The 26111-nt window shown below is 37.1% G+C and overlaps 1 protein-coding gene across 2 annotated transcripts in view; it reads right to left on the minus strand.

The window, feature by feature from the left end:
* The window catches only part of LOC135686813 (fibroblast growth factor 1), a 35150-nt gene extending 10582 nt beyond the window's left edge, over positions 1 to 24568 (minus strand). Inside the window, exons 1-2 of one of the 2 annotated variants that reach the window (XM_065203158.2) lie at positions 24521 to 24568; positions 22773 to 23141 (exon numbers count right to left, since the gene is read on the minus strand). In XM_065203158.2, the coding sequence (XP_065059230.1) occupies positions 22773 to 22805 (33 nt within the window). In that variant the 5' untranslated portion in view covers positions 22806 to 23141; positions 24521 to 24568. Of the gene's footprint in view, positions 1 to 4362; positions 5152 to 22772; positions 23142 to 24520 lie in introns of those variants that run through there. The other variant, XM_065203159.2, reaches the window with a different exon arrangement.
* Between the last annotated feature and the right edge of the window lie 1543 nt (positions 24569 to 26111).

Consider the following 26111-nt stretch of genomic DNA (forward strand, 5'->3'; position numbering starts at 1 on the left):
AATAGAACAGCACGAGTGATTAATGAGTCTGTGAAAGTCTAATTAAGGAGAGACTAGACAAGATAACTTTTGTTATCAATTTTATGATACTGGATAGACGGCACTGAATTGTAACTGGGAGAAAAAGTTGGAGGTCGAGGAATTAAAAAGGTCAAAGGAGAGGGAAGGTCGTAGCTTAAAAGTTAAAAGTGAAATAAAATCACTTTGCGATTCCCTAAATGCATAATTACAGAAGAAACGCTTTCGATAAATCGTGTTTGAATTAAATCCGAAAATGTGCTGAAACGTTTTCGACCTAAAACGAAATAGCACCTAAATTTTTCTTCACCTATGTCGCCGACAATAGAGTTTATTGCTGATGACCGACCGACCCCCTGGTCTGGAAGGACAAGCTACGCCACTGCTTGTAGCATTAAATATCAAAGTAACCTGAATTGAATCAACAGGACCATACCGGATCTGGGAACAATTTATAAAACAACATTGTCCGGATTGGAATGAAAGACCTGGTATAAAATATTCAGAAAATCAATGTAGGGTACAAGACTTTTTGCAGGCATCGTGGATACCAACTGTAAAATATGTCTTCACTGTTAGGTATACCATCAAGCAATGTTTAGACACGCCTTGTGTTTAGAAAAGCATGATTACCGTAATGCCTCGAATAAGCGCCCGGGCGCTTATTTAATTTTTGAGGATCCAGGGTGGACGCTTATTCGAGGGGGGCTCTTATTTGAGGGGGGCACTTGTTCGAGGCATTACGGTAGTTAATTTGATTGAATAAACTATTTATGTGGAAGACTTTGATAAAACTACTGCAAAACGCGCACCGTCATTTTCCTCGGAGACTTGAACTGACTTGGTGTTTGTCAATAAAAACATTATAAATTGCACTTTATTTTTATAAGCAACGAGATCATGTGTAACAAAGCTATTCGACGGGATGCATTTATCAGGTAGAACAATCTTGGTTTGCTGAAGAACTGAAACATTGGTTTTGTATTTTACCACTTTCTAATTTGCGGATTGCAACTGACAGATTTTGAACAACATTCATTAAACTCAGCGATAACAAGATACAAATCGATCGATGAATCATGATTTTGCTTGGGGGAAAGCTTGTATGGATGCACAGTTGATATCTTGAGTATCTCAACTGTGGCTGTAAATGTCAAGATTTTCTTGGTCATAAAAAAGAATGACAACCAATGAATTTTGTTACGGATGATTCTAGCTAAACTTTCTAAAGGGGTCACAAATTTAAGGCATCTGAAACTTCACTAGAAACATTTCATTTCGGAAATAATTGTTTATAACTCACTCTTCTTTCAAAAAGAAACTTTTTGCCGAGACTCGATATTATTATTTTTAGATAATTTATGCCCTTTGGTATTTATAATGTTAACTTTAATTCGACATCGATTTTTCTTCAACACCATACTATAAATAGTTCTTTAGACCTCTGAACAACATTTTTGCATGTAACTTTCAGTATCACGGTTACTAAGCTGATAAAACCTGTTCTCCTTTGCTAAGAAGAAAGAAGGTTTTGTAAAACACATTGCGCTTTTTCCTTCTACTTTTTCATCGGAGGCTGGGTATGTTCTTAAACTGTTCTCATTTTTTGGCAAAACGTGGCGTGATGTTCTAATAATGTGAGTTTTGTATAAAAAAGGAGTGCAGTATTGGTCAAACTCTAGCTTTTGCCCAGTTTTAATCTTCATCAGACAGTATCTGATTGTAAATTTACTAGATTGGTTCCAACCGTGGCACAACTTTCTCAGACTGGTTCCATCTGTGGCACAACTTTACTAGGCTAGTTCCATCTGTAGCACAACTTTACCAGACTGATTCTATCTTTGGCACAACTTTATAAGACTGGTTCCATCCATCTGTGGCACTACTTCTCTAGACAGGTTATTGTTTTCTACTACAGCCACGTGGCGGTTAATTTTAAATATAGTTTCAATAATTTTCAGGTACATGGCACGTCTTGGAACAAGTGATATCGCATGGTGGGGTGATATCACTCAATAACGACAAAATCTGGCACATAGCTTAAAGACCTATTAACTGGCCACAAGAAAGAAATCAGGTCTTTACCAAGGAATTCGATAAAACCCGTCGTGAAGAGATTTGCTTGCTTTTGTGGCCACATTGAGACATTTACAAGAATTCGTTGGTGGTTCAAATTCCAAGCAAATTTCACGGAGCAGTAGTAAACGTAGTTAAAAGTAATATTATGATATAAACGAGACAAAATTTGCCATGTAGATGTCCCTCAATGTACAGTTTTCATTGTCTAGCTACAGTTCCGAACCCGGCTTTACAGTGGGGCCTCCATCTCAAACGTTGGCTCGGGTATCGAAAACAACATATGAAAATCCTCTTTATAAAAACACCCTATCGTAAAATAGTAAACAGTAACCATCTTATTTTGAGGTTGGATCACAACCATTGGCTGATGAAAAGTCAAAGACAAACCATTCGATGATGTGGTCAAGCCTTTCCGAATACTTTTTGGGTCACAACCTGGCCCGTGGATATCATACATAGCATTTTCATTGCTTTATTGAAGAGCTCGACACATTTGTATTGGAATTACACATAAGAGAGGTAATTGGAAACCCTTTCAAGGGCAAAATTTGGCTATGCGGTTGGGATTCTGTAGAAATACGGTTTTATAGAAATTTTCATGATTGCTTCAAAAATGTTAAGAGCTATGTATCGTTGACACACAAACTCCATTAATAGGTCACATTGAATAGCCAAGGATAGGTTCTCTTTACTGAAAGTTGATTAGCTAGGAATATGTATATTGGAAGCCTCGCAAAATCAAGTAAGAGAATAAGGGAACCAGATAACAGTGAAAACTGGAAAATGTTTTTAAATTGTTTCCTTAATGCTTTTAGGTACAAATCCAAAGTTTTATTGACGTTAAAAAGGTCTGGGGTGCATTCTTGGGGTTACACACTTCGAAGAACCTACGCAAATTGATGTGCACCTTCAGTGTCGCCGGCATACCATGGGAAATCCCCACATTACCATCTTTAAGAAGAAAAAGAAATCATTTAGTAGGAAAAAATGAATTATTCAATGTTTTCATTGTCGTTGCTGTTACTCAGTCAAAGCGCAAAAAACCGTTTTGCTTTCAGAAAACTACTCGCTCAAAAGAGGACCCTTGAAATACAATCAAAATATTTGAATTTCCCTCGCAATGTTTTGAAGGCAATATGGCAACGAGCCAATTCTAGGTCGTTGTGTCCTTGGGATGATCTTTCAATCGTCCGATCAGATGAGACGAACTGTCTTCAATGCGAATTTTTAACCTTGGAAAGTCAATTTGAAAATATTTGCATGCTCTCGGAGACTGGCAGACATGTCGGCTTAAACAAGACAACTCTTTATTGCACAATTTATTAAAGACATTAAGAACGTCACAGAGAGGGTTAACTTTAATACAGTTAGTAGACGAGAGAGCGGAATATTGTTTGAACCCAATGTGGGCAAGAAACCGAACATTAACAAAAATCCTAGACTTGATGAGTTAGACAATGAGTTTTCAAGCTAGATTTTTTAAAAGAAAATCGAGACATGAATAGTGAGTTTAAGATAAGAGATTTTGGTTTTTTGAATGAAATACCTAACGGAAATGTGGGCAAAACTGTTTCAACGATCACACTGATATGGGCAAGCTTTGAATACAGTACTGTTGGTCTGTTATCAATAAATGAATAACGGCTTAGCGATCGTCCATTGAATGAAGTGGTAAATAGAAAAACTTTCGCGTTTAAAAAAACTTGAAGAAGACAAATGCACAATCAAATGACTGAGATGAGTTGTGAAACCATTTTCAAAGTCTAAATAATTTTTCATCGTGAGTTATGGAAACGAACTTAACGAAGTTTGGAGAAGTTTTCCTCGGCTAAATTTTTAACGGAACCTAGAAAACTTTATCTCTTCCAAATCTTGTAGACTCCACTATTAGTGCTAACATTAAAATGTTCGAAAAATTGCATAATATACTAAAAAATGATGAAAATATCAGTAGCTATGCTTTTACGATTAAAATTATCCGAACTGTTTGAATAATTGTTGAAATTCGTTGTCAGTACCGATCGCGACAGAAGACACCCTTTCATTCATAAAATTACGTTGCTATAGGAAATTTGCCGGTCAACCAACAGATAGAAATTGTGTCAGGGGAAATATTCTTACGAGGATAAAACGAGCTCCGAATACTTACATCATCAGAACCATACTTTCGAAAAAGCGTACGAAAATATTAACTTTCCTGAGGGTGATAATTTACGAAAACGGTGAATGAAAAGGAGAAACAAAAAAAAATTGAAAGTTTCTTACCTGTAGCAGTCCGCTCTTCATATTAGGCAACCCTATTCTAGTCCAGTAAAGTCTGATCGGCTTACCACGTTTATGTGTTCAAATAATCCCGTTGATCTCTTCGAGCTGCCTTTATCACGTGAGGATTAAGTCTGTCTGCAATCGTATACTCGGCCAACGAGATTGCGATTACACATGTGAAGGAGCTCTGGGAAGTCTCTTACTGCTCCAGTCGCCGTGCTCTCTCCAGCCAGCCTAGCCTAGCGTATGGCGATTCATAATCAACGCTGCCCGTTAAATATCAGGTCAATTTGTATAAGAAGAAACCTAATTGATTGGAACTTCCTAACTCCGTCGCGGCAATTATCTACTTTGTATCGGCAATGCCCATCCCCAGATGTCCTCAACTCGCAAAAGAATGGGCTCTGTTGTTGAGGCACTCCATACAATGGCAACAAAGGACCTCTCCACCTTTATTCATAGATGTTTGCAGTACTATAAATAGTCGTATATGCGCAGAATAAATCAATTGATTTGATGATATATCGACTTTTGAAAAACCACTTTGTACTATTAACGAAGAATCTACAACGATTTCCTTCTTGCTTGAGAGAGCGAATGTTTGAGTCGATTCGCATTATCGATTTTCCCGTCACTCAACGTACCGTTGGCGTGTCTATCAAAACCACTATTAATGAATACGTTAAGAAGAATTCTTCTGGGAAGTTGTCAAACACAAGACAAGACCAAGGTCTTTATCGGTGTTTCCGCGACCAAATCGTTGTCTAGTCCTTCCTTTTACTTTCATTAGATAGTGTATTTTCATAGGGTACAACCGAAATAGTATTTAATTACTACGGATCCGAAATAATGAATCTTGTCAGAAGAAACACTGCAGGCCAGCACCGATTTCCTTTGCCCTATTGACAAATTTTCAACCAAGGGAAAATCTAATAATCAATAGCTACTTGCGATACCAAAACTATGAGGATTCGCTTCCTAGAGAGGTTTTTTCATACGCCGTATATGTTTAAAATAAATTTCCTTCCGTTAATTTCTCTAATTTTAACTTTGTTACAGTCATACGGATCTAAGTCATTTCTGTTCGGTACATTTACTTGTCTCCTTTGACATCGTCAACAAGACATCGTCTACTGTGTGAAAAAACACAGGTACCAACTCAGTGTGACTATTGGCTCCTTGAAGATGCACCTCTATACATTCTGGTGTGTCCTCATATACAGATGAGAGCAATGGCGTAATAGAGAATTCTGGGGCACTAAGGCAAAAATGAAACAGCCCCACCCAACGCCAAATAGCATAATTTTTTCTTGTTCACTACCTAAGCTCAGTTATAGAAGCTTCATTTGAAGACCTTTAAAACCTTTTGAAGCTTGAGCAAATTCTTTAAAACATGAATATGAAAGCCATTTGGGGGTGTATTTTGGCCGAGGGGGGGCCTTAGTTATGGAGCTAAAGTTCTAAAAACTGATGTACGCCACTGGATTACACTCTTTTTCTATAAGAACCAGAAAATTTAAGTTCAGGCTAACTGTTCTTAAATTTTTTGAAAATCTGAGGCTGGATTGTTTTTGGTTTGTTCTTTATTTAAGAGGGTGTAAGCAGTGCGATTGCTAGCTTTTTCGCTCTACGTAGGTGTTCAGGCCTCATTTGCCAGCAAAGTTCGCGAGACAACTTTAATTTGCCAACAAGTTTGAATGAATATTCACCGAAAAAGCATGCACATATGGCCAAAAACCCTCGTTGTTAAAAATTACATTCTACAAGAGTTCAGCCTCAGCTTGTTCTTGATTTGTTCTTAACTTTTGCCCAATTTTGAAGTTGGATGGGGCTTATAAAACTATAAAAAGAAAAGAGCGTAATTAGAGCAGAGGGCACTATCAATTGATGGATAGGTTTTGTCCACTTTTTTCAAATTCATTAATTATACTTTTTGATATACTCTGCGATTGAAAAACTGAAATTTTTCGAGCTAAATTTTTCGAAAAACCGAAGAGGACCACTATGTGAGAAAAAATTAGAAAGCATTCATTCAATTTTGATTTTTAGATTATGAAAAATCTAGAAACACTTATATTTCATGGAATTTAGTTCATCTTCGTATTGGAAACTTTTACAATCTTTAGGACCAGACAGTCTTAAGCTGGAACTCTAGACATTCGAGAATCTGAAAAACAAGTTCTAGGAGAATTATCGACTTAAAAAACAATGCAAAAAAACTAAATAGAAAAATTGAAGCCAATATTTGTCTTAACAGTTTATCATGAGACTTTGCCGAAATGAAAAAAAATTAAGAGGATCATCTAAAAGTAGAAAAAATTTCATTGCCATAAATATTCTAATACATTTTCACATGATGACTAATATTGTGCAGACATAGCCAAGAAGATAAGACGAACTATTTTTGACTTCCAAAGAACAGAGAAGAAAGAAATGATTAAGTTTAAAGTCTGCACTATGTTGGTGATGTCGTATTCTGAAGAGCAGAGTCTTTGTAACAAGCAATGAGATTTAAGTAATCTGACAGTTCTCATGACGTGAACACAATGAAATGATCTAGAAACAGTATGCAACGGTATTACCGCAAAGACTATGTGAAAACAAGACTTCTTTATCAATCAATGTTTCGTATCACTTCAACAGGTTGATTTTTCTTCCTAACAATGAATGAGATATTGGTCACATTTAACAGAGGAGGCTTTGGGATTTCTCTGCTTGTGAGTTTGGCGAATTTCAGATTTTAGTCATCTTGCTTCTGGGTTTTTTGGCAAATGTGCCGAATTTCAGGATTTGTATATTTAATCTATTAAATTTCAGTCCGGGGTTCTTGTTTTATCCAAACATTTTTCCGGGTTTGCAGCTTTAGATAACTCCCTACCCGAAGCCCCACTATTGACAGCAAGATTTCCTATAGAGTTCTAAGGTGATGATGCCATAAAAATGAATTTTTAGAATTTTTGAATTTAGATCTCATAGCCTGAAAAAGCATCATGAAATACCTAAAAATGTGCAAAATCAGTCAAATGTATTGCGAATTGAGTGAAATATGACCACGTTTGTAATGGCTCCTTCCCCATCAAACCCCTATATTTTTGTCTCTTTTCTTAACTTTATGAACAGAGCAGTAATAATAGTTACTCGTAAGCAAACTTCAATCTTTCATTGGCAATTACTCAACCGGTTTTAGACATATTCGGCCAATTTTGCTTACTTGGAAGTATTTCATAGTTATCTTTAATGTTATGTGGTTAAAACTCAAAAATTCTAAAACTAGATTTTTATTGACGTCACACTTTAGAACTCTATTGACTTGTTCTCGAATTCCGGTCATTATAATTAACGAATAATCTTTGAATAGTCAAGATGAGCTTTTTTCCTTTCCTTTTTCAATGGTCTTTTTAAGGTGGTCAGCAGAGTGCGATATTTGCTGCAAAAATTGATTGATTGTAGTGTTGCAGTCTTTCGACAGATCGCGCAATCACAAGTTGTTACAACCTCCAATCGTGTCTTTGAATGATCACAAATCTTACTTTTTCGGGATTGGATCTCCCAAATTTCAGTCCGGGTTTCCGGTTTTAACCAAACGATGATCCGTGTTTGTGGGTTGGTTGTGTTTTAATAATTAGTACATCCTAATATTTGGTAATTAAGTAATCTAAATACCCTTAGAAATTTAAGCTACTGAAAACATCTAGCTTAATTTTATGTCTTTATCTCTGGCATAAAAGCCTGTTAATAGCGAGAAATCATGAAAGAATCTGCCAAAATGTTACGGCGAGATAAAACGTTGCAAGCCAGAGGGGCTAATAGAATGACAAGGCGATGACGTCACAAAAATCGATTCTAGAATTTATGGATTTTGAACATTTAGACCAAAAAACGCAGTCAGGTGTATCTTTTGCATATTGCCTAAAAATTGGCATCTAATTCCCTATTCCCTAAAATAAAGTGTTTTATGTTTCCATTATCGTGTAAGATTCCTGTTATCATACCCAAAGGAGCATTTGTCCTTGCTAATAAGACGGCGTGTTCCTGTGGTTTGTCCTCGCACAAATCATGTCACCATACATAAAGAGTATTTGCTATTCGGTGGAAGAAGCGAAAATCTTTGCCAGGCTTACGAGCTATCCTGGCTACTGCATCGAAAATTTGCCCAAACGACGAAAAAGGTTTCCTTTAGCCTCCCTGGTAAACTAGAAGGGCTTTTTCACACGAGCGATCGTATATTCCTATTCATGTAGAGCGGACTTCCATTCTTGGTCTACAACCCCGAGACAAAGTAATTAAAGATACTAAAAATTGCAAGTGAAGATTAATTATTTTGAATTAAGGTGTTGAATCTGAGACAGCCCCGCCCACATTGCCTCTGGGCTTTTAATATTTACTGACAGTATTGCTGGAAAAATTGTTCTCACAAAACTATCTTCGCTGTACGCTGTTCAACCAGAGCTGTCTTAATCACCCTTTAGAAGTAGCGTTAGAAAACGAATTGTCATCTTTCACCATACGGAAGACCACAAAATATGGCCATAAGAGCAACCATATGTGTAATGTGTGAGAGCTGGGAAAAAGACTATACCCTGCCTATAAGATAAATGCGAAACATCAAACGGTTTAAAAGTTCAGTTATCACCTATAATTGGTGATATACAGTGCCAATAGCTTTCGTATTATTAGCTGAGAAAAACGAACTCCTCTAACCACTGATATTAGCTCTCTCCCTTTGCCTTTTCAAGTGACATATAAATTTTGTGCCATGATACATTAGCTCACTTCTGATGAGTAATGACATACATTGACGCTGGTTCAAAGGTGGTAATAACTCTTCACTGATAGGTGCATGCGTACGTGTGGTAATGCTTCGGTCAACTGCTCGACTTGAAAATATAATAATGTTATAAATCAGCTTTAAGAACGAAATTTTATGTGGTTCTTTTGAAGAAAGAAGCTTATTCATGGGCAGTCGGGATGTAGTTAGTACAACTGAAACTTTTCAGAAAGCTGGGATGGTTTGTCAATAAAAGTTTGCAAAAAAATTTAATCGTCTTTCTTCTAGTTTGTCTGAATTTCCTTTGAGGGAAGAAATGGTTTTCACGAAGATTACTGGAAAAACTTTATCTTATGGCAGACTTTTTTGTATGATTAGGTTAGACGTAGGCAGAGGCAACAGGCTGAAGAACAAAGATCGAAAATTCTCTTATAACGATGAAAAACAGAATCTATGACACTTAGTATAAAATAAATGTGAAAGTTGTTAGGGCATCGTGGGCCCCAGTCTGATTGTTGCATACAAAAACCACTTTCAACAAACCAGTAAGTATGTATTACTGCTCTCACAAAAAATCATTCACTCGACTATCTTTGTTATAAATACTAGGGCAACTTTGTGAAAGGGTGTTCTTTACGGGTTCAAATAGTAGTTTGATAAAATGTCTAGAGGGCTTAGCAACTCCCAATCTCACCTTGAAGTTTTCTTGATTCAAAGTTTAACTCAGGCCAAAAATTTCATTTGAAAAAGGGTTAAATATGTGACTAGATAAGACAATTACTATACTATTTGGAATAAATTGAATCTACGCAGATTAGAATTTTCTTGTCTGTCTTTGCACGCAAAGGGGTGTCTGAAAGTTGGAAAGAAACAGAAGAATGCTTTGGATGGGAAAAAAGGCCACACACAATCTTAAAAAGAAAAAAGAGTAAAACAAGAAAGAAGAAGATTAGAAAAAATAAATTGACAAAATGAAAACTAGCTTTTGATTTGGACGAAACTACTTAAAAGCCAGAAACCCGATTAATTGGTCTACGGTTTCATTTTGGTTGTTTCATTAACAAAGGCCCTAATTGGTTGAAAGACAGTTCAAATTCTTGTGCTTTTAAATGCACCAACTTTTGCCTTATTCGGAATGATTTTTTATTTGAGGCCTCCAAATGTCAGTACATAGACCCATCTAGTTGATATCGAATGTACCCCAAGCGACAAACAATAAAAATGAAAAAATTATGAAATATTTAAAGTTGGTACTTTATAGTAATTCATCTAAAAAGGGAAACACTTTATCGACAAGACCCAATGTCAAAGTGTGATTAAAAATTGAGTATTAAAAGTTGATAGGAATAAACAACATTTGAATACTTATGTGTCGTTCTTGATACAAGAAAAACATCTCCGGATTAGTTCTTGAATTATGTCTCAAATTGTAATATGCTACGTTGTAAGGTTATTTCACCTGTTGAATTGTTCGATTATGCGAAGCTCTGGCTTTGAATGTGAGCGGTGTCCAACAGGTTCTTTATACGTTCAAGAGGCATCTCACTATATCTACACGATCTCGTATTTTTCTGATGCAATGACGATGTTAATTTGAATCTTTGTTTGAGGTCTGACTTTGCTAAGTTATTGAAACATTTGAAGCTAATTTTTGCGATCACTCCCTTAAGAGTAGCTTGAATTCATTCATTCGTTAAAAATGTTTCACTTTTCTAAAATATAATTTTGTTACTTATAATGGACTCCATTTTAAAACAGAATTCAATACTTCATGAAGCCCCCTAGACTTTGAGGCCCTGAGGCAATTTGCCTCCTGGCCCCCTCCCCCTTTCGCCGGCCCTTTCTTCATTAGACAGCAATTTTGGTTGCTTTATTACAACTTTGCATTGAATGGTGTAAAGGTGTTCAAAAATAGTTAATTGTGATTGGTATTTGTTGATCTCATGTTTTCCTCTCCTATTACGTCAGAAAATTGCATTCTGCAATACAATAATGAGAAAGATTATAAAATATATGCAATGAAATCTCTCTTTATGGACACTTTCAAATAAAAGATATCCCCCATATTATGTAAGATAATATTATCCCAAACTTCATTTCCTGTAATCAAAGAATTGCAGTAATCTGTACCAGACAATAAAAATCTTCATACAGCGGATAAAAAATTGTGAAATACAAACATCTATTATATAACAGCTTGAGTACATAAAAAGCAGTTTGATATTGCAGGCACCGTGGAGCAGGGGGGACTAGGGGGCTTTAGCCCCCCAACTTTTTGCAAAAAATGCCAAAAATTAAGTAATAAACTACCAGTAGAGCCTCTTTTTATATGGTTTTAGCCCCCAACTTTTCTAGACCCCCAATTTTCTCAACGCTCCATATGATTGTATTGCAATGTGGTATAGGCATTAATGAAAACATGTTAAGTAGATCTGGTTCGCAAAAATCGTTGCTTGGTAACATTCAAAGACTATCCTTTATGATCTTTAACGTCTTGTTTATATCGGATTTAGCTCACGAATTTTAAATTATTCTGACGTTTATAATCATTTTATCTTTCTATTCAAATCAAGATAGTTGTTGCCTAAAATGCTTTGAACGAAAGGTGGTCCGGGAATCATTGCAAAGAAATTGAGGTACATATAACTAAAAATGGGCCTAAAAACTTGCTAATGTTTTATTTGAGATATCTTGTATATGCAATACACAATCAAGATTTCGAGAAATGATAGAAATTCGAGAAATTCGAGTCCTAAATTCAAATTCCCAAAGAACTTTGAGTACTTTTATCATTGCAAACAATCAAGAACTGGGAAGCCAGCTCCATTCATTTGGAGTTAAAAAACAAACAAATTGTGTGTTACTATCGAGTATTTCGTTGGGTAATTTATTTTCTTGATTGAATTTCCACTTTTTCATATATCAAACGTTTCTCTAGTCTTCTTTCGGTTTTCACCTTGTTTCTAGCTAAAGTTAAGAATCTAACGGCACTAATACAAAAAACTATCGTATTTTGTGCTTTTATCATGGCACCAAATGTGTACTTAAATTAAGCAGCTATCAAGCAACTTCTAGTACTACAGTTCGATACAAAGAGGAACAAAAATAAGGAACTTCAAGAACTAGGTTCCTTACGAAAAAGGGTGTAATTGTGGACGTGATTTAAAAGTGCAGATATTTCATGATCTACTAAAGATTTTCGTCTGACACCCCTCAGAGTATAAAACGTCAGAATAATTGTTGATCGAAATAGGCCAATCAGGCACGCAAGAGCATGACTGTAAAGGCTTCCCAATCAGTGCCGCTTGCTTATCATCAAAAGATCTCATGAGTAAAACTAAAGTAAGATATTTATGAAAAAAGTATTACATAACATTCTGTAGATGCGTATTACATAACCTTTCTCGCCTGGAGGGTCCAGAAGCAAAATGGCGTCCTTCGTAACTAAGATTATTGTCTTTTTATGAAAAGATTGGCAGTTTGGTATTGTTCTTATATTGTCTAACCTTATGCCAAAGATAGACTGACCCCCACATGAGCACAGGGCCCCAAATATAACAGTTTTTCGTGAGGGTGTCAGAGCAAGTTGGACCGACTCACATACGATATGATTGTCTCTTCGAAGCCAATCCGAGCAGATAAACTAAATAAAGACGTGTCAAGAACATGTTGGGGAACTTCCAAGAGTTACCCCTTCGATGTGGTAAAATGAGGGTTTTGTTTTCTTTGTAACTTTTGTGTTCATGTTTTGTGTTCATTTGGCACCTTGAAGGGGGATCCTAAGCGCCAGATAAAATCTATTCCTTTGGTTTGCTAAACTTGTACTTTGGGGCAACTAAACAAGCTTAAAACATACCTATAATATAACTTACAGTCAGGGGGCAAATTAGGGGGTGTCGGGGTAACAAAAACTGGAAAGAGTCGGTCCTAGCCAATAAATGGAGGAATCCAGTTACTCCTAAGGCTAGAAAATGCCTCTTAAAAGGCTAGAAACTTATCTAGATAATACATATCTCTGAATTCACTACGACACAGGTGAAAGATGCTAAAAATGATTATAAGACTATGTCATTTGATGCAAAATGAATTAATATATTCATCAAACTTTAAAAAAATATTATTAAAGACCAAACAAAACGCAACCGTCAAACGCAAACATCAGCGACGCCGGAACGACCAAAGGGCAAGGGAGCAGGCTTGAGTAAAAGGGCATTCAAAAGATAATTCTCAACTTGTACAAATATCTGATTATTAGAAATGGCCGGCTTCAAGTGCACTTTAATGAAAAGGGCGCTCTGGCTCTCTTCCCCATCCTATCAAAAGGCAACAGCGCCCCATTCCCCAGCGATCCCCTGCGCCCCATTCCCCAGCGTCCCTGAGAAACATGAAGTCAATGTTTTGAGTTAAAAGTAATCTGTTTAACTTATACTTTTTTAAGAAACATAATAACAGCTAGTTTCGTTATGTTTTAGCTTTGAATGCACTTTTTAATGCTATTTCGTGTTTTCTTGTCAACCTAAAACTGTACGTTGGTGGAAGTGACTTGAGATAGCAGACGGATTAATATAGGATGAAGCAATTAAACGACCAAATTGTCTGTTAATTAGGTCTCTGAAGGCAAGCAGAGCCAGAAAAACTCATTGAAATTTAAAATTTTCCCTAGAAGGGGGTGGGGCATGAGTCCGGACACCCTAAACACAGACTGTCTTCGGAATATGTCTGTGTGCCCCAAGAGTGCTGTGCCCTCCACACAAAAGAATTTAACAGTAAGTTTCCTGGCACTTCTCTACAAAATTGATTAATTTTTGAGCTCATGCGAACAGTACAAATGTTTTCTCTGGATAATACAGTACTAAAGGGGCACAAAGACGTTCCCTCAAGTGAGACTGTTCTAGGGGGCATGGGGGCATGCACCCCAAGAAAGTTTTGAATCTTAAGGCCTCTTCTTTGTCTCTGCTGACCTCCTAGAGACCTAATAACCAGACAAGTCGGTCGTATCATCATCCGTCGGTTCCCCTATAAAATGTCAGCTGAGGGGCCCTGGCCCCCGCCCCCCTGCCAGGCCGCCACTGCTGCAGTGGTTAGGATCGCTGACTGTAACTACTGAGCCAAAGGTCCGTGGTTTGAGTCCTGATAGGACCCCACTTTCACCCTGAGTGAGGAGAGTCGCCAGCTCTCTGTAATTCCAGGCATCTGAATAACGAGTTGTGGTCACATCGAGAAAAAGGACCAGGACTCGATAAGCATAGCTATTCAGTGTCCTAAAAACTACCTTCGGAAACTAGGTAGCAAACAATACGATACATTCTCTTGTAATACAAATTTCATAAGTATGCTCTCATCAACTGACAGCAAAGGTTTAAGCATCTTCACCCAACCCCTACTCTCATAGGCATTAAAAATCAAGGCATTTTTTATCATTTTGCAGTCTCTCTGTATTTGGTGCAACGAAGTGGGACCTTTTTTGTAGACTGGCTAATGTCTAGTTGTGTCAATGTGTCTGGAGTAGCAATGAAAAAGGAACGATGTTTTTTCCAAGGCAGTTGTTGAGTCCCATGATGTGTGCAGCTGTTTTGTGTTGTGACAAGGCTAAGGATTTACGTATTCCCAAAGATACTTAAATTACAAGAATCCTAAACATTGCCAGCAACACCGAACTGAAAAAGATCATTTGCTCTTTAGATAACCATTCATTTCATTTCGAAGGGGCTAAACAAGAATACATATAGTGTTTTATCAGAAAAGATTAAGCTTTTGATTCAGCGAACATTCACTGGAGAACAAATATTGTAGAACCAGTCGTTGATATCTTGTCCACTACAACCTTAAACTCCATTGCTACATTACCTCGGTAGGCAAGTTACCTTGCAATGCCTCTACAGAATGCTGTGTCATATGAACAGATCTATAGGCCTTACAAAATAACATGGTAACAGATGAAGTGTTTACTAACGAATATGAAACCTATTGGGCTCGATTTTGGCACTTTCGCTAAAAGGCCCATCATTTTTAAACACAATACAAGCAGCAAATTTAAAATGTTGCTAAAGAAAGAGAACATAATGGACAAAATGTTTGAAAGATTCGTAAAAAACTTCATTTTGAATTTGCTAACCAGATTGGAAATTGTTTAAGTGTACTCATGAGAATTCAAAGGCTGTCGTCAATAAATGGGGCTAAATATTGCATACAACAGTTGGCAGTAAAACCTCTCTCGAAAATCTTGCCTGACAGATATATTACTTAGTTTATTTAAAGTCGTTCATTATCACACATATCATTGACAACATTGTGTTTTGTTTGATATGGAAACCTCTACAAGACGCTACGCCCTAAGATGGACATAAATTAAGAAAGTAAAGAAATATGTGATCAACTTCAACCTTAAGAAACTGTTCGAAAATCTTTTTTCAAAATATGAAGAAAAAAGATTTTTTTTAAAAATTCTGCTTCGTGTTTTTCTGATGTTATGTTGCTGTGTTTCTAAATGTGACTCTTCAGTACTTAATAAATCTAAATGACACCTTACTACTAAGATCAAGAAAAAGTTGAGAAACAGAGCACAAATCCAAAGCTGAGTTTTTTAAGAGAAAAATATGATTATAGTGCTTGAATTCTGTATTAGAGAAATTGAAAAGAACCGGGTGTAGCCAGGGGCGTGTTGGGTGTAACGCACCCCTTCGAAATAATTATTTTTCACAACCGAGGATTTTTTCAATCTAAGGGTGCTTTGTTGGCAAATTCTAACTAAAGAATGTCGGCAAATAAAAATGGCTCACCAACTTGGGAAGATGGAACTTGGACAACCCTTTGTGCCTGCTAGCTACTGACGCCCTATCTAGTGCCGCAAAACAGCTAGGGGAAAACAGGGAGTGCACAGCCAAGTTTGTTGGCTTCATCTACAGCATTTGAAAAAACGGGCGAGTCTTGGGTATCCAAAGTTTGGGGCTTTCTCTAATAAAAGGTACAAAAGCCTCGACATCCCTAGACATCTTAGGGTATCGCCGCTTGTGGAGGGCTACGTGCCATCTGGGGGCTTGAAATAGAAAGTTTTGTGGTGTAAAATTTAGTGTAAAATAATGGAATCCGAAAGTCCAGTTATTATTTGTTTCATATCTGCAATGTAAGCCACAAGATTCGTGAAATATTCTTCGAAGGGTGGCTCTTAATCTAAATTACAAATTTTCAACCCTATTTCTATTGAATACATTTCTAACATTAAGTCATTAAAAACTTTTATGACAGTAAAGCAACGGCCAATCTAGTTTAATGAGGATACAGCTAAGGGTCACCATCGTATGGGTTGGTCCTTGAAAGTTCAGAGTATTTCATTCTGGCTATTATTCGCGTGGGAAAGAAGCCTTACCTCTTTATTTTGAGACACGCTAGCAAACAAAATGAAACTGCATAAAGCTGCAGACATGTTGGATTAACCTAACAAACTCTTAAGTACTCAAGTATTTCATTTGAATATTCTTCTTAGATCGTCGCAGTAGTAGCCTAGACATCTTCCTTATTCATACATCTTTCGTCTCTTACATTTTTTATTTCAAGATCGTAAGATTTACAACGATCTTCTAAGCAGCATGAGCTCAATCCGTCTTTTTAACATCAGTTGAAACAATTTTTTTTGGTAGACTTAATATGAGATTCCATTCTTCTTAAGTGAGCAATCTTATCCAATTGGTATTTCTGAATGAAAATTTATTACAATATGGAGTAGTTTTTATTTGAAACTATAAAACCCTGATTCGTTAATGGCTGTTTAACCCTCGGTTGTTTTTCAATTTTTATCTGAGCTGGGCATGTTCTTAAGTCGTTCTTTTCTTTGGCAAATCGAGTCTCTGTGTTCTTATAAAGTTGGTTCTTGCCAAAAATGTAGCCATCACAGCTTACAAAACATTCTAGACAGCCAACGAAATATTTTCCATGGTTTTACAAGTGCGGGCTCAACCCAAGTAGCCTGAAATTCGTAGAGAATACTGAAAAGGCAGATTTATTCCAGCTGATTAGCAAAGCATTCAAAAACTTTTCAGAAATCTTGGGAAGAGCTAGAGCTTAAAGAGTTTACCCTGAAGGCAAATTTATGATAAGCCACACAACATAACTTCCTTGATAATTCATAACTGTGGCTAAAGACAGCGATTACACTTCTTCCTATTATCCAATACTTTAGACTCTATGTAAGAATTGACTAGTTTGAGGTTTACTATCTAGAACTTGTAGCTCAGTCACAGAACCACGAGGAGGGATGTGGGGGTGTGATGTTAGAAGTCGCGATAATTCTGTCCATTTCATCTTCCCACTTGTGGTTCACACTAGCTCAGTTAATTCTTTGCTAAGTACCTTATCCGGTCTATAGCTCATTGATTTAACTGTTCATTTAATGATTTCCAGTACTAGATCCTACTACCAACACTCCAATCCCTCAAAAGTGTATCTACTCTCCTCCGCAGAGGCTATTGGGGAGGGACATTGGGAGGGAAAAAGGTTAGGATAAACGGAACTGCGGAAGAAAAGAAAAAGTGGAGGAGCTGCGAGGGAGAAGGAGACAGAGAATTCGGCTTCCCCTTTCTTATTCACCTCCGTTCCCTCGATTTCTCCGCAACTTCACCATTTCTCCCTCCCGCAGCTTCACCATTTCCCCCTCCCCAATAGCCTCTGTGGAGGAGAGTATCTTGTGTCCCATGTTGCCAAAGGACCCATCAAGGCCTTTTTGGAAAGATGTGTTAGCTCTAAGCCTTTAATGTGATTACAATGGGTGCTAAGAGCAAAAAGTGGCGATAATATACAGGACAGCGGACAGTATTACCCGTCTCACCATGAATACAAATGCTAGGGTCGTCGTATCTTATGGGTGATGCTGGTGTGCGGCATCCTCACCTCTTAGTTAAAGAATGGGTTTGGTTACGTTAATTGCTAGAAAATTAAGAATACAGACTCTAACTAATAAAAAATAGTCACAGGAAGTTTTTTACGGTATCTAATTTTATTCACGCTCGATTCAAAGGAGAGTAGAATTTTCCAGTTTTTTAGGGCTTGGTAACTAGATTGTCCCCCAGGGATGGCCCCCTATGTTAAATGTATGTACTGAAAAGGAACTAAATAGTGGGTTAAGAAATGGGTGAAAAGACCGCATTCACTTTCATATGCAATCGCTTAATTTTCGTTTACAGACGTCAATGCTGTCTGAAATGCTGGTTTATTTACTATAAAAAAGATAGAATAGACCTTGTAGAAAAAATATTTCAAGTTCACCATTCCAAGAAGTTGCCAATGAAAGCTCACTTAATGGTATTCAAGATGCTCAAACTAAGCTAAAAGATTTAAAAACTAAAAACCATAGGGGGATAATCATAGCATTCCTGAATATAAACTCTAAACGAAAAAAATTGAACTTTTGAAATGTATCACTTCTGATGATATTGATATTTCAACAATTGGTGAAACAAAACTTGGCTTAAACTTCACAACCAATCAGTTCTTACTTGAAGATTTCAGGCCTCCATTTAGATACGACAGAAACAGAAATGGTTGAGGAATCTTGGTCTATGTTAGGGAAGGAGTTCCAGCAAAGGAAATAAAAGCGTGTAATTTCCCTGATAACAATCAATCTAAATTTTTATCAATCTAAAGTTGAAATCAATCTAAAAAGTAAGAAATGGCTTCTTACGAATATATATTGTCCTTCTTTTCAAAATGGAAGATATTCTTTAAAGGAACAGGGATTTTCGTTTTTCTTTTCACTGCAGCCAACAGCGTGCATTCTTTTATAATATTTATTAATCTTTGAAGAAAGTCGCTTGATGCATATGAAAATTTCATTTTGATGAAGGATATCAAAACGTAAGAACAAGGTGCTAACATAAGCAATTTCTTGAAAACATATCATTTGCAAAAATTTAATGAAAAACGTACTACAGATCAAACCCCTTTAAACTGTCCCGTACCCTCGATAGCAGAAACTCAGGATAACTTTTCGGGGAAAATTTGATACAGTTACGGATTGCAAATGCTTCGTAAACTCAGGCAAAAAGGTTTAGGAAAGGCTGTAATTTAACAGTCGATGCTTTAAAATTGCTATAAGAATCACAAAGGAAACAAAAAAGGGGTTGTGGAGCGAAAAGAATGTTGTTTTATCCACTAAAGTTTAGTTATGCTTCTCCCGGTGCTACGTAAGGGTATAAAATTGCCACGACAAACTAAGGTCTACATCAAACAACTGAGCGAGCATATTTCTGAAATGTTTGATCAACCTGAACAACTTATGTCCACTGTTAGAGAAAAACAAATAATTTTATGTCACGCCCTTTTACCGCCAGAAAACACCCTTTTACCAACAGGGGACACCAATTTTATCTGAAGGGAACGCCCAAGACCAACTTTTAGTCACAGGAAGGCATCTTCAAAGTCATACAATTATAGAACAGAAAGTATGTTGCCAAAAAATTGTTCCTTACCTAATCGAATTTAGTCAAAATACAAAGTGATTCTGCCGAGAACTGAAGGGGGTGGGGGGGGGGCGGATGGGGCGCTGCTATTGTCCGCTGGAAAATTGCATCATAACCACTGTGTAAATTGCCTGCAACACACAAACACACGAACTGATTGTGAATCCGTAACAAAGTCGACTCGGGTTTGCACTGCCTCATTCAAAAAGGAACAGGGAAGGTACAAATTGAGTTGAACTGGACAGCGGAGCAAAATCTTCTCGGTTCCACAATGTCAAAACGGAAGGGCGTATCACAGCAGCTTTATTACAGTCCAAAACTTATTTGGATCGTTATAAACAGGGTCGTACGCATTCAAGAAGAATTTGATTTAGGTGGTGGTCTTTGAAACTACGCCTCTTCTAAACCCATGTTTATAGCTACTTCTTGTCGTTTAGTGGTTGTTTTTTAGCAACACTTGCGCATGTTGGCAATTTGTTCAAAGATTTTTAATTAACGTTTGCCAATAACGTCGTGGGCCTGGATTGTTTTGGGTCGCTACACACTAGTAAAGTATTTCATTGAGGAGTTAGGAATGAATGGACAGTCGCGTAATGATAAGAAAGAGACGGCTTGTTTCGGATTGTCTCCTTTTAATAACATAAGACTTTACGGCTGTGCATCCTCGTGAGAGGATATCAACTATTGATTATGATTTTGCTCGAAATTCGCTTAGCAACAAAAGGGAAGCTATGCATAAAATGAATACAGTAGTCTTCGGATCATCACCTGCTAAGAAGATTGCATATTTTAACCGGATGAATTCTTTGCATAACTATCATATCAAACAAGCAGTGACGGGCGCAAACGTTGTCTGCATGAGCGCAAAGCGACAATTAACAAGAATCCATCCGACATTTCTTCCAAATGTGTTTGTTGAATTTTGTAGCGAAGAAAGAACGCTAGTTTTTTATCACATTGACATTTGATTAAGGAAATCTACACTGAAGTTAATGTATCCATTTAGATTCTGTCCTTTTGCGGAAAAGGCAGCTTTGCCATTATGTACTTGAGGTAAGGCACTGGGATTGTGAAACTGCTAATTTAAGGAGTCTGGGACGAGAAGGCGCTGGGGAGAGCAAAGGGGCTATGTTTCCCAAAACACAATCAGGTTAAAATATATACAAAACAATAGCAAGAATTAGAATTGGTTGCCGTTAGCATAAACAACGAGGCTCAGCCAACTCGAGGCCCACTTGGCGCTACTACCCTACTTATGGCCTTAGGTGCGCATGAAGAAAACTTACTAACGTACCTTACGTAATTCCGGACAGTTTAATATTGAAGTTCACTGCTTCATTTCTTAGGTACAATTATTATACTTTCCAGACTGTACCTGCTTTCAAGCTATTACCTGTACAGCACCTTGACGATCGAAATTTAGAATTTAAGCCCTCTTAGAGTACTCAGCGTCCATTTCAAAGAGAACGTTTCTAAGGCTGTGGAACCCAGAGAGTGAAACATTTGTTGCCGGTCCAATATTTGCTCAAGAGCGGGCCAACAAATAGATTGAAACCGGTCTGGGCCAGTGAATTAATATTGCCCACACTCTCTGTTAATGCCGCTAGCCCACTCTTGCAGATTCAGAACTGAAGGTATTTCTTTGAAAATGCAAAGCCGGTGGATACATTGCCGGTGGTAGTAAACACAAACAAGAAACGGATTTTCTAATCGCACCGAGGAATGCCGACTGCCCACATTTATTCCCAAAATACATCCAAGAGGCATCCCTTTTTGGCTCAACCTTTATTTGCAAATATTAAACAGGAAATAGGCAGCATCGTTTAGCATGTTTTATTTATAAAATGTTATTCGATTTATTTTTATTATTCTAAAAAAGATTTGCTTCCTTGCAGTGAAAAGTAACCAAATGAGGTATTAGATAATAAGAATCGAGACCTAGCAACTGGCGAGCTTGGTCGAATGTCTGGTATTAACTTATCTCAATATTGTTTTAAAGGCACAACAAAGAGATGTTCAACAATTTCAAATGTTCAAAGAATTTATTGAAAGAATCCAGACACGACTCTCCTTTAACATTTTCACGGCGGGTTTAGAAATCTTCTTTCGCATAGAAAAATTAATGATAGATTGGAAAGCCAGCCTTCTGCCTACTGTTTTTGTAAACATGATTGGTAATATGGCTAGGAAATTCAGTTTAAAGCGAGGTGTTGTTATTTCATGTTTCAATCTAGTTTTTGAAAGGATTGCTTGTTACAACAAATGTATCTCTTGATTTAGCACGCAGTTGTCTTATTTCCTGTGTTTTTTAGCTCTAATGGCAGAGGGGTGTAGTAAGCATGTATAAAAAATAGATAATAAAAAACAAACTTGAAGATTTACAGGTTTTCAGACCTCTGCGACATTCTAATAGAATATAATTTGCTTAATTATCTTAACTGGCTTAAATATCTGCAAATTAAGAACTTAAAAAATGGAGAACGATGTTTTTAAACAGAAGCTTCTTAAGTTTCGCATAAGTTTCTTACTTTGTGCGTCTTTCAGAGCTTTTGTCAGGCAACCCGGAGCGTCGTGAAGGTCTAAAAAAAGTAGGGAGTGCTAAAACCGAATAAAAAAAGGCTTGACTGGTGGTTCATTTCTTGAAATTTTTGCATCCTCGACAAAAAGTGGGGGCTATAGAACCCCCCGCCTCCTTCTCCGCAGTGCCTGTGTGTGTCTCTTATAAATCTCACGTTTTACAGGTAAAGAAGTTAAAATTGATAACTTAAACCCTAGAAAAGTTCCAAAGGGGTCTTACGCAACAGAAACACTGTGATGGCCTTTTCGAGCCCAGCTCACACTCCTTACAACAACAAAGAAGACTTGTCCATATACCATTCCATCCATATAATTCCTTACCTACTTACGTTATGTCGCTGAAACACAAGATGAAAGTCAAGACCTAGAAAATTAACATATCACCTGCAGTTTATTGGTGCTTTAGGATTTACCCGAGTGATTTCTATCACAAATTGCCCGATAAGGTACCCATCGCGAGTCACTTCTAAATGACTTTATGATAATACGATTTCCAGATCTTTACAATGATCATCTTCGTTATGAGGTCATCAAACGAATGTCAGGTATTGCTAAACTAGAAGAGCGTTAACTGCAGTAACAAAATTAGTAACTGTTTAAAACGTTTTCCTAACCTGCTTTCTGTTCATGCTCCGGAGAGTCACCATCTGCCTTGATTGCACCGCAGCGCTTTATAACCAAAGTCAGCAGTATTTATTGAGGAAATCTGCAAGGTATGAGTTCTGAAAGCACTCGATAAACCTTGGCGCACAGATGATACGCAGTTGCTTCGATTGTACAGGTTGGTTCACTAATACCAAGGTCTAGACTACACAAGACGAGTGTTATTACTGGGTGACGTATCAATGTATGGTCGATTTTGTTAAAATAATCGAGTGATCTGCAGTGATCCGATCCTATTATGAGTCCGATTCAAAGTTTGATCGCTTGCTCAATTCAGCTTGCGCGAACACACGTTGCAGTCTGGTCAGCATGCCGACGTTCTATTATGAAAGACATAAAATAATTGTCAATAATTAGCCAGCATTTTATTATCATTTAACAACCATATCGATAATGTAGGATGAACCGCTAATTGCCCGGGTGAATAAAACGGCCAAAGGAATTGAATACTGTGTTAAATAATTTTTAACATCGTCGGTAAAGGGAGTATGCGGTCATTATAACAATCATAACGCCCAATATATTCAACCAAAGACCATAGTACGGTATCAAAGTCGTGAATGGCTAACAACGATTAAATAATGCAGTGTGTGTGTGATTTGAATAAATTGATGATAACTAGCAATAAAAAAGACTATCGAAAAAGCAATTTTTCTAGCTGTGAATTGCATTTCTAGGTTCGTTATTCATAGAAGCTTCTTAGACACGCAATGTTGGTCCAATTTGCGGCCTTAGAGGAGGGGTCTGGGAAACATGCTCATTTAAACAAAAGGGGCCTGGAACCAGCAATCTCAAACCGGCTTAAAGACTCAAATAGACCTGAGAATCTTATCTCCTATTGATGCCAAGCTACTTGTTGCTACATATCGTCCATTTTTCTAAAGACTTTCTCCGGCTTTCATACCACAAGATGCTTTATGAATAATTGCGAAACCTTTCATTGCAAATACCAAAACTTAAAGTTTTTATGGACACGTGGCGGGGAGATCCAAGACCTGCTTTCTACAAACAGCTAAAAAAGAGCACCAAACTTTGAAAAGAGCAGACTTAGCTTAAAGACAGTCGGCAGATAGAAAGGTGGCTGTCAATCAATGATTTGCCAATCAATGAACGTCTGACTGGTATAACGCTTCGTGATTGGCCAGTTGCTGATTGATTGACAGACGACTATGGCTCTATCGACTTCAGGATGGGACCCTTCATTTGAAGTAAGATAGCCCACTTCAGCGGGGTAATTCAAGACTTTGCTCTTATGTAGGGCCTTCATTCCATTTGTGCGGGCTAGGCTCAAATCCAAAAAGAATGAACGTTTTCCTCTCACTATACAGGTATGGCTGATTTAAACGTTTTTGTTTCTATCTGTTAAATCGCAGATTCTCACATAGGATGGCAAGCCCATTGCTCATATGAAAAGAACCTTAGCTTCACATTGTATGCTGGATCTCATCTGCCTAGGGTACCCAAATTGAGTAGGATATCTCGGATAATAGGAACAGGACCTAACTTTGCACTGGTCGTATAAAATCGAGTCTTCATTCAATAATAAATTGGAATCTCGTTATTTCGAACTCTGTAGGGACAGAGGAGAAAGTTTGTAATGAGGGAGTTCGTTTAGTAATTTTTAATTGCCAGTAACAGTCAAGGCTTCTTTGATACTTAACATAATGATTCACGAAGCAAAAATGTTGGTATAATTTACCTTCCTAGCGTCTAAAAAACCCATCAGCTTAATCTATGAAAAACCTCTCCTAAAATAGAAATGGAAAGATATGATCTTCGTGTGGTTTCTGATATTCCATTGTTTTCTACTTCATTTTGAAATATATGGATTAGTTAGTTCAAATATTTATTTCGCAATAAATTTGAAGGAAGATTGACGCACTGGAGTCGAGATAACAAGTGAGTCACGATATATCACCATAAAATTTGATAATATAATGTGATTTTTATTTAAAGCTGATAATGATAAATAAAAGATCTGCCTAATGTTTTTATGATCTCTAAAGTGCAATGTTGAAGATTGCCAAAGAGATCGAAAGGTTTACGTGAATGAGGTAGGCTTTGGTTGATAAAAAATCTACTTTGATTAATAGGGTAAAATGGTGTCAAAAGGTGTATTAATAATTTTTAAATTAAATATTGGGAAATCCATATGTTGTATAATGATTTGTTAGGTATCAAATAGAGATTTTGAATAGTTTTCTTTAGCTGCTTTATTTAGAAAATTGTTCCAAATGTACGATTAAGTTGGCTTTAAATATCTTGGTTTGCAAACTGATAAATACATTCCTTCAAATGAAAAAAAAAACAGACAAGTTCATTGAGTTTCACATACATTGATATTCAATGTAGGGCTGTACAATGGGCCGCCATTGTGTAGACAGAGGGAGTTCGTTTTCTCTCTCGGACTCCAGTGGTAATTTTTCTTTAGGCACGCAACACTGATTGGTCAACTATACCGATCTTGTGCTTGCGTTTTTCTGATTGGCCTATTTCGATCCACAACTGGGTATATATTTTCCATTGTGCTCTTTCGGACCCTTATTCAGACGTTTTATACACTGAGGAGTGCAAGACGAAAAAGTTTTTAGTAATATGTTATGAAATGTTTGTTTTTTTCAAAGCAATAATGGTATGACTTATGAATGAAGGATGATGGTAATCATTTAGACTTATGAACCGCAAAGAAAATAGTTTTCGAATTTTGAAAATTTGAAATTTGTTAAGGTGTACGTACTTGTTAAGGTGCACAAGGATAAAGGACATTGAAACTTTAAGTACGGTTTACTTTAGTACGATTAAAATGAATGTCTCAAAAAAACGTACCTTTCTTTTCAATAGAAAGAGTTCTTTGGCCTGCTTGATAGCCAACAACTAAGAACTATTCTCTGCAGATGATAAAAGTTATGCCCATAAATTCACAAATTTGGATGAAAATGCGGCTCTCCTTGGCCCAGCCATATCTTGAGGAGATAAAGGAGAATACAACGGTGAAATCGTTTGTAGCAAGTTAATGAAAAAATGGTTACAGGGCCGTCGGGAAACCAGGAGACTGAGGCAGGGGGGGGGGGTGGAGCCTTCAAATAGTTATCAAACTGTGGTATAATTATTAATTTGTAATTATGTCAACTTGTATGTATGGCAATTGTGTTGGCGATGGGCCATTTCGGCCTACAAGCCTTATATATAAAAAGAAAAAAAAATAATTCCATTATAAATGTGTACTTGGTGAGAAGGAATTTAATGGGCAGTCCACTCCACCCCCCCCCCCCCTAAATATGAAATTCGTT

The sequence above is a fragment of the Rhopilema esculentum genome, chromosome 6 (assembly GCF_057945365.1).
Source record: "Rhopilema esculentum isolate cy_ngs chromosome 6, ASM5794536v1, whole genome shotgun sequence".
In the NCBI taxonomy this organism is placed as follows: domain Eukaryota; kingdom Metazoa; phylum Cnidaria; class Scyphozoa; order Rhizostomeae; family Rhizostomatidae; genus Rhopilema; species Rhopilema esculentum.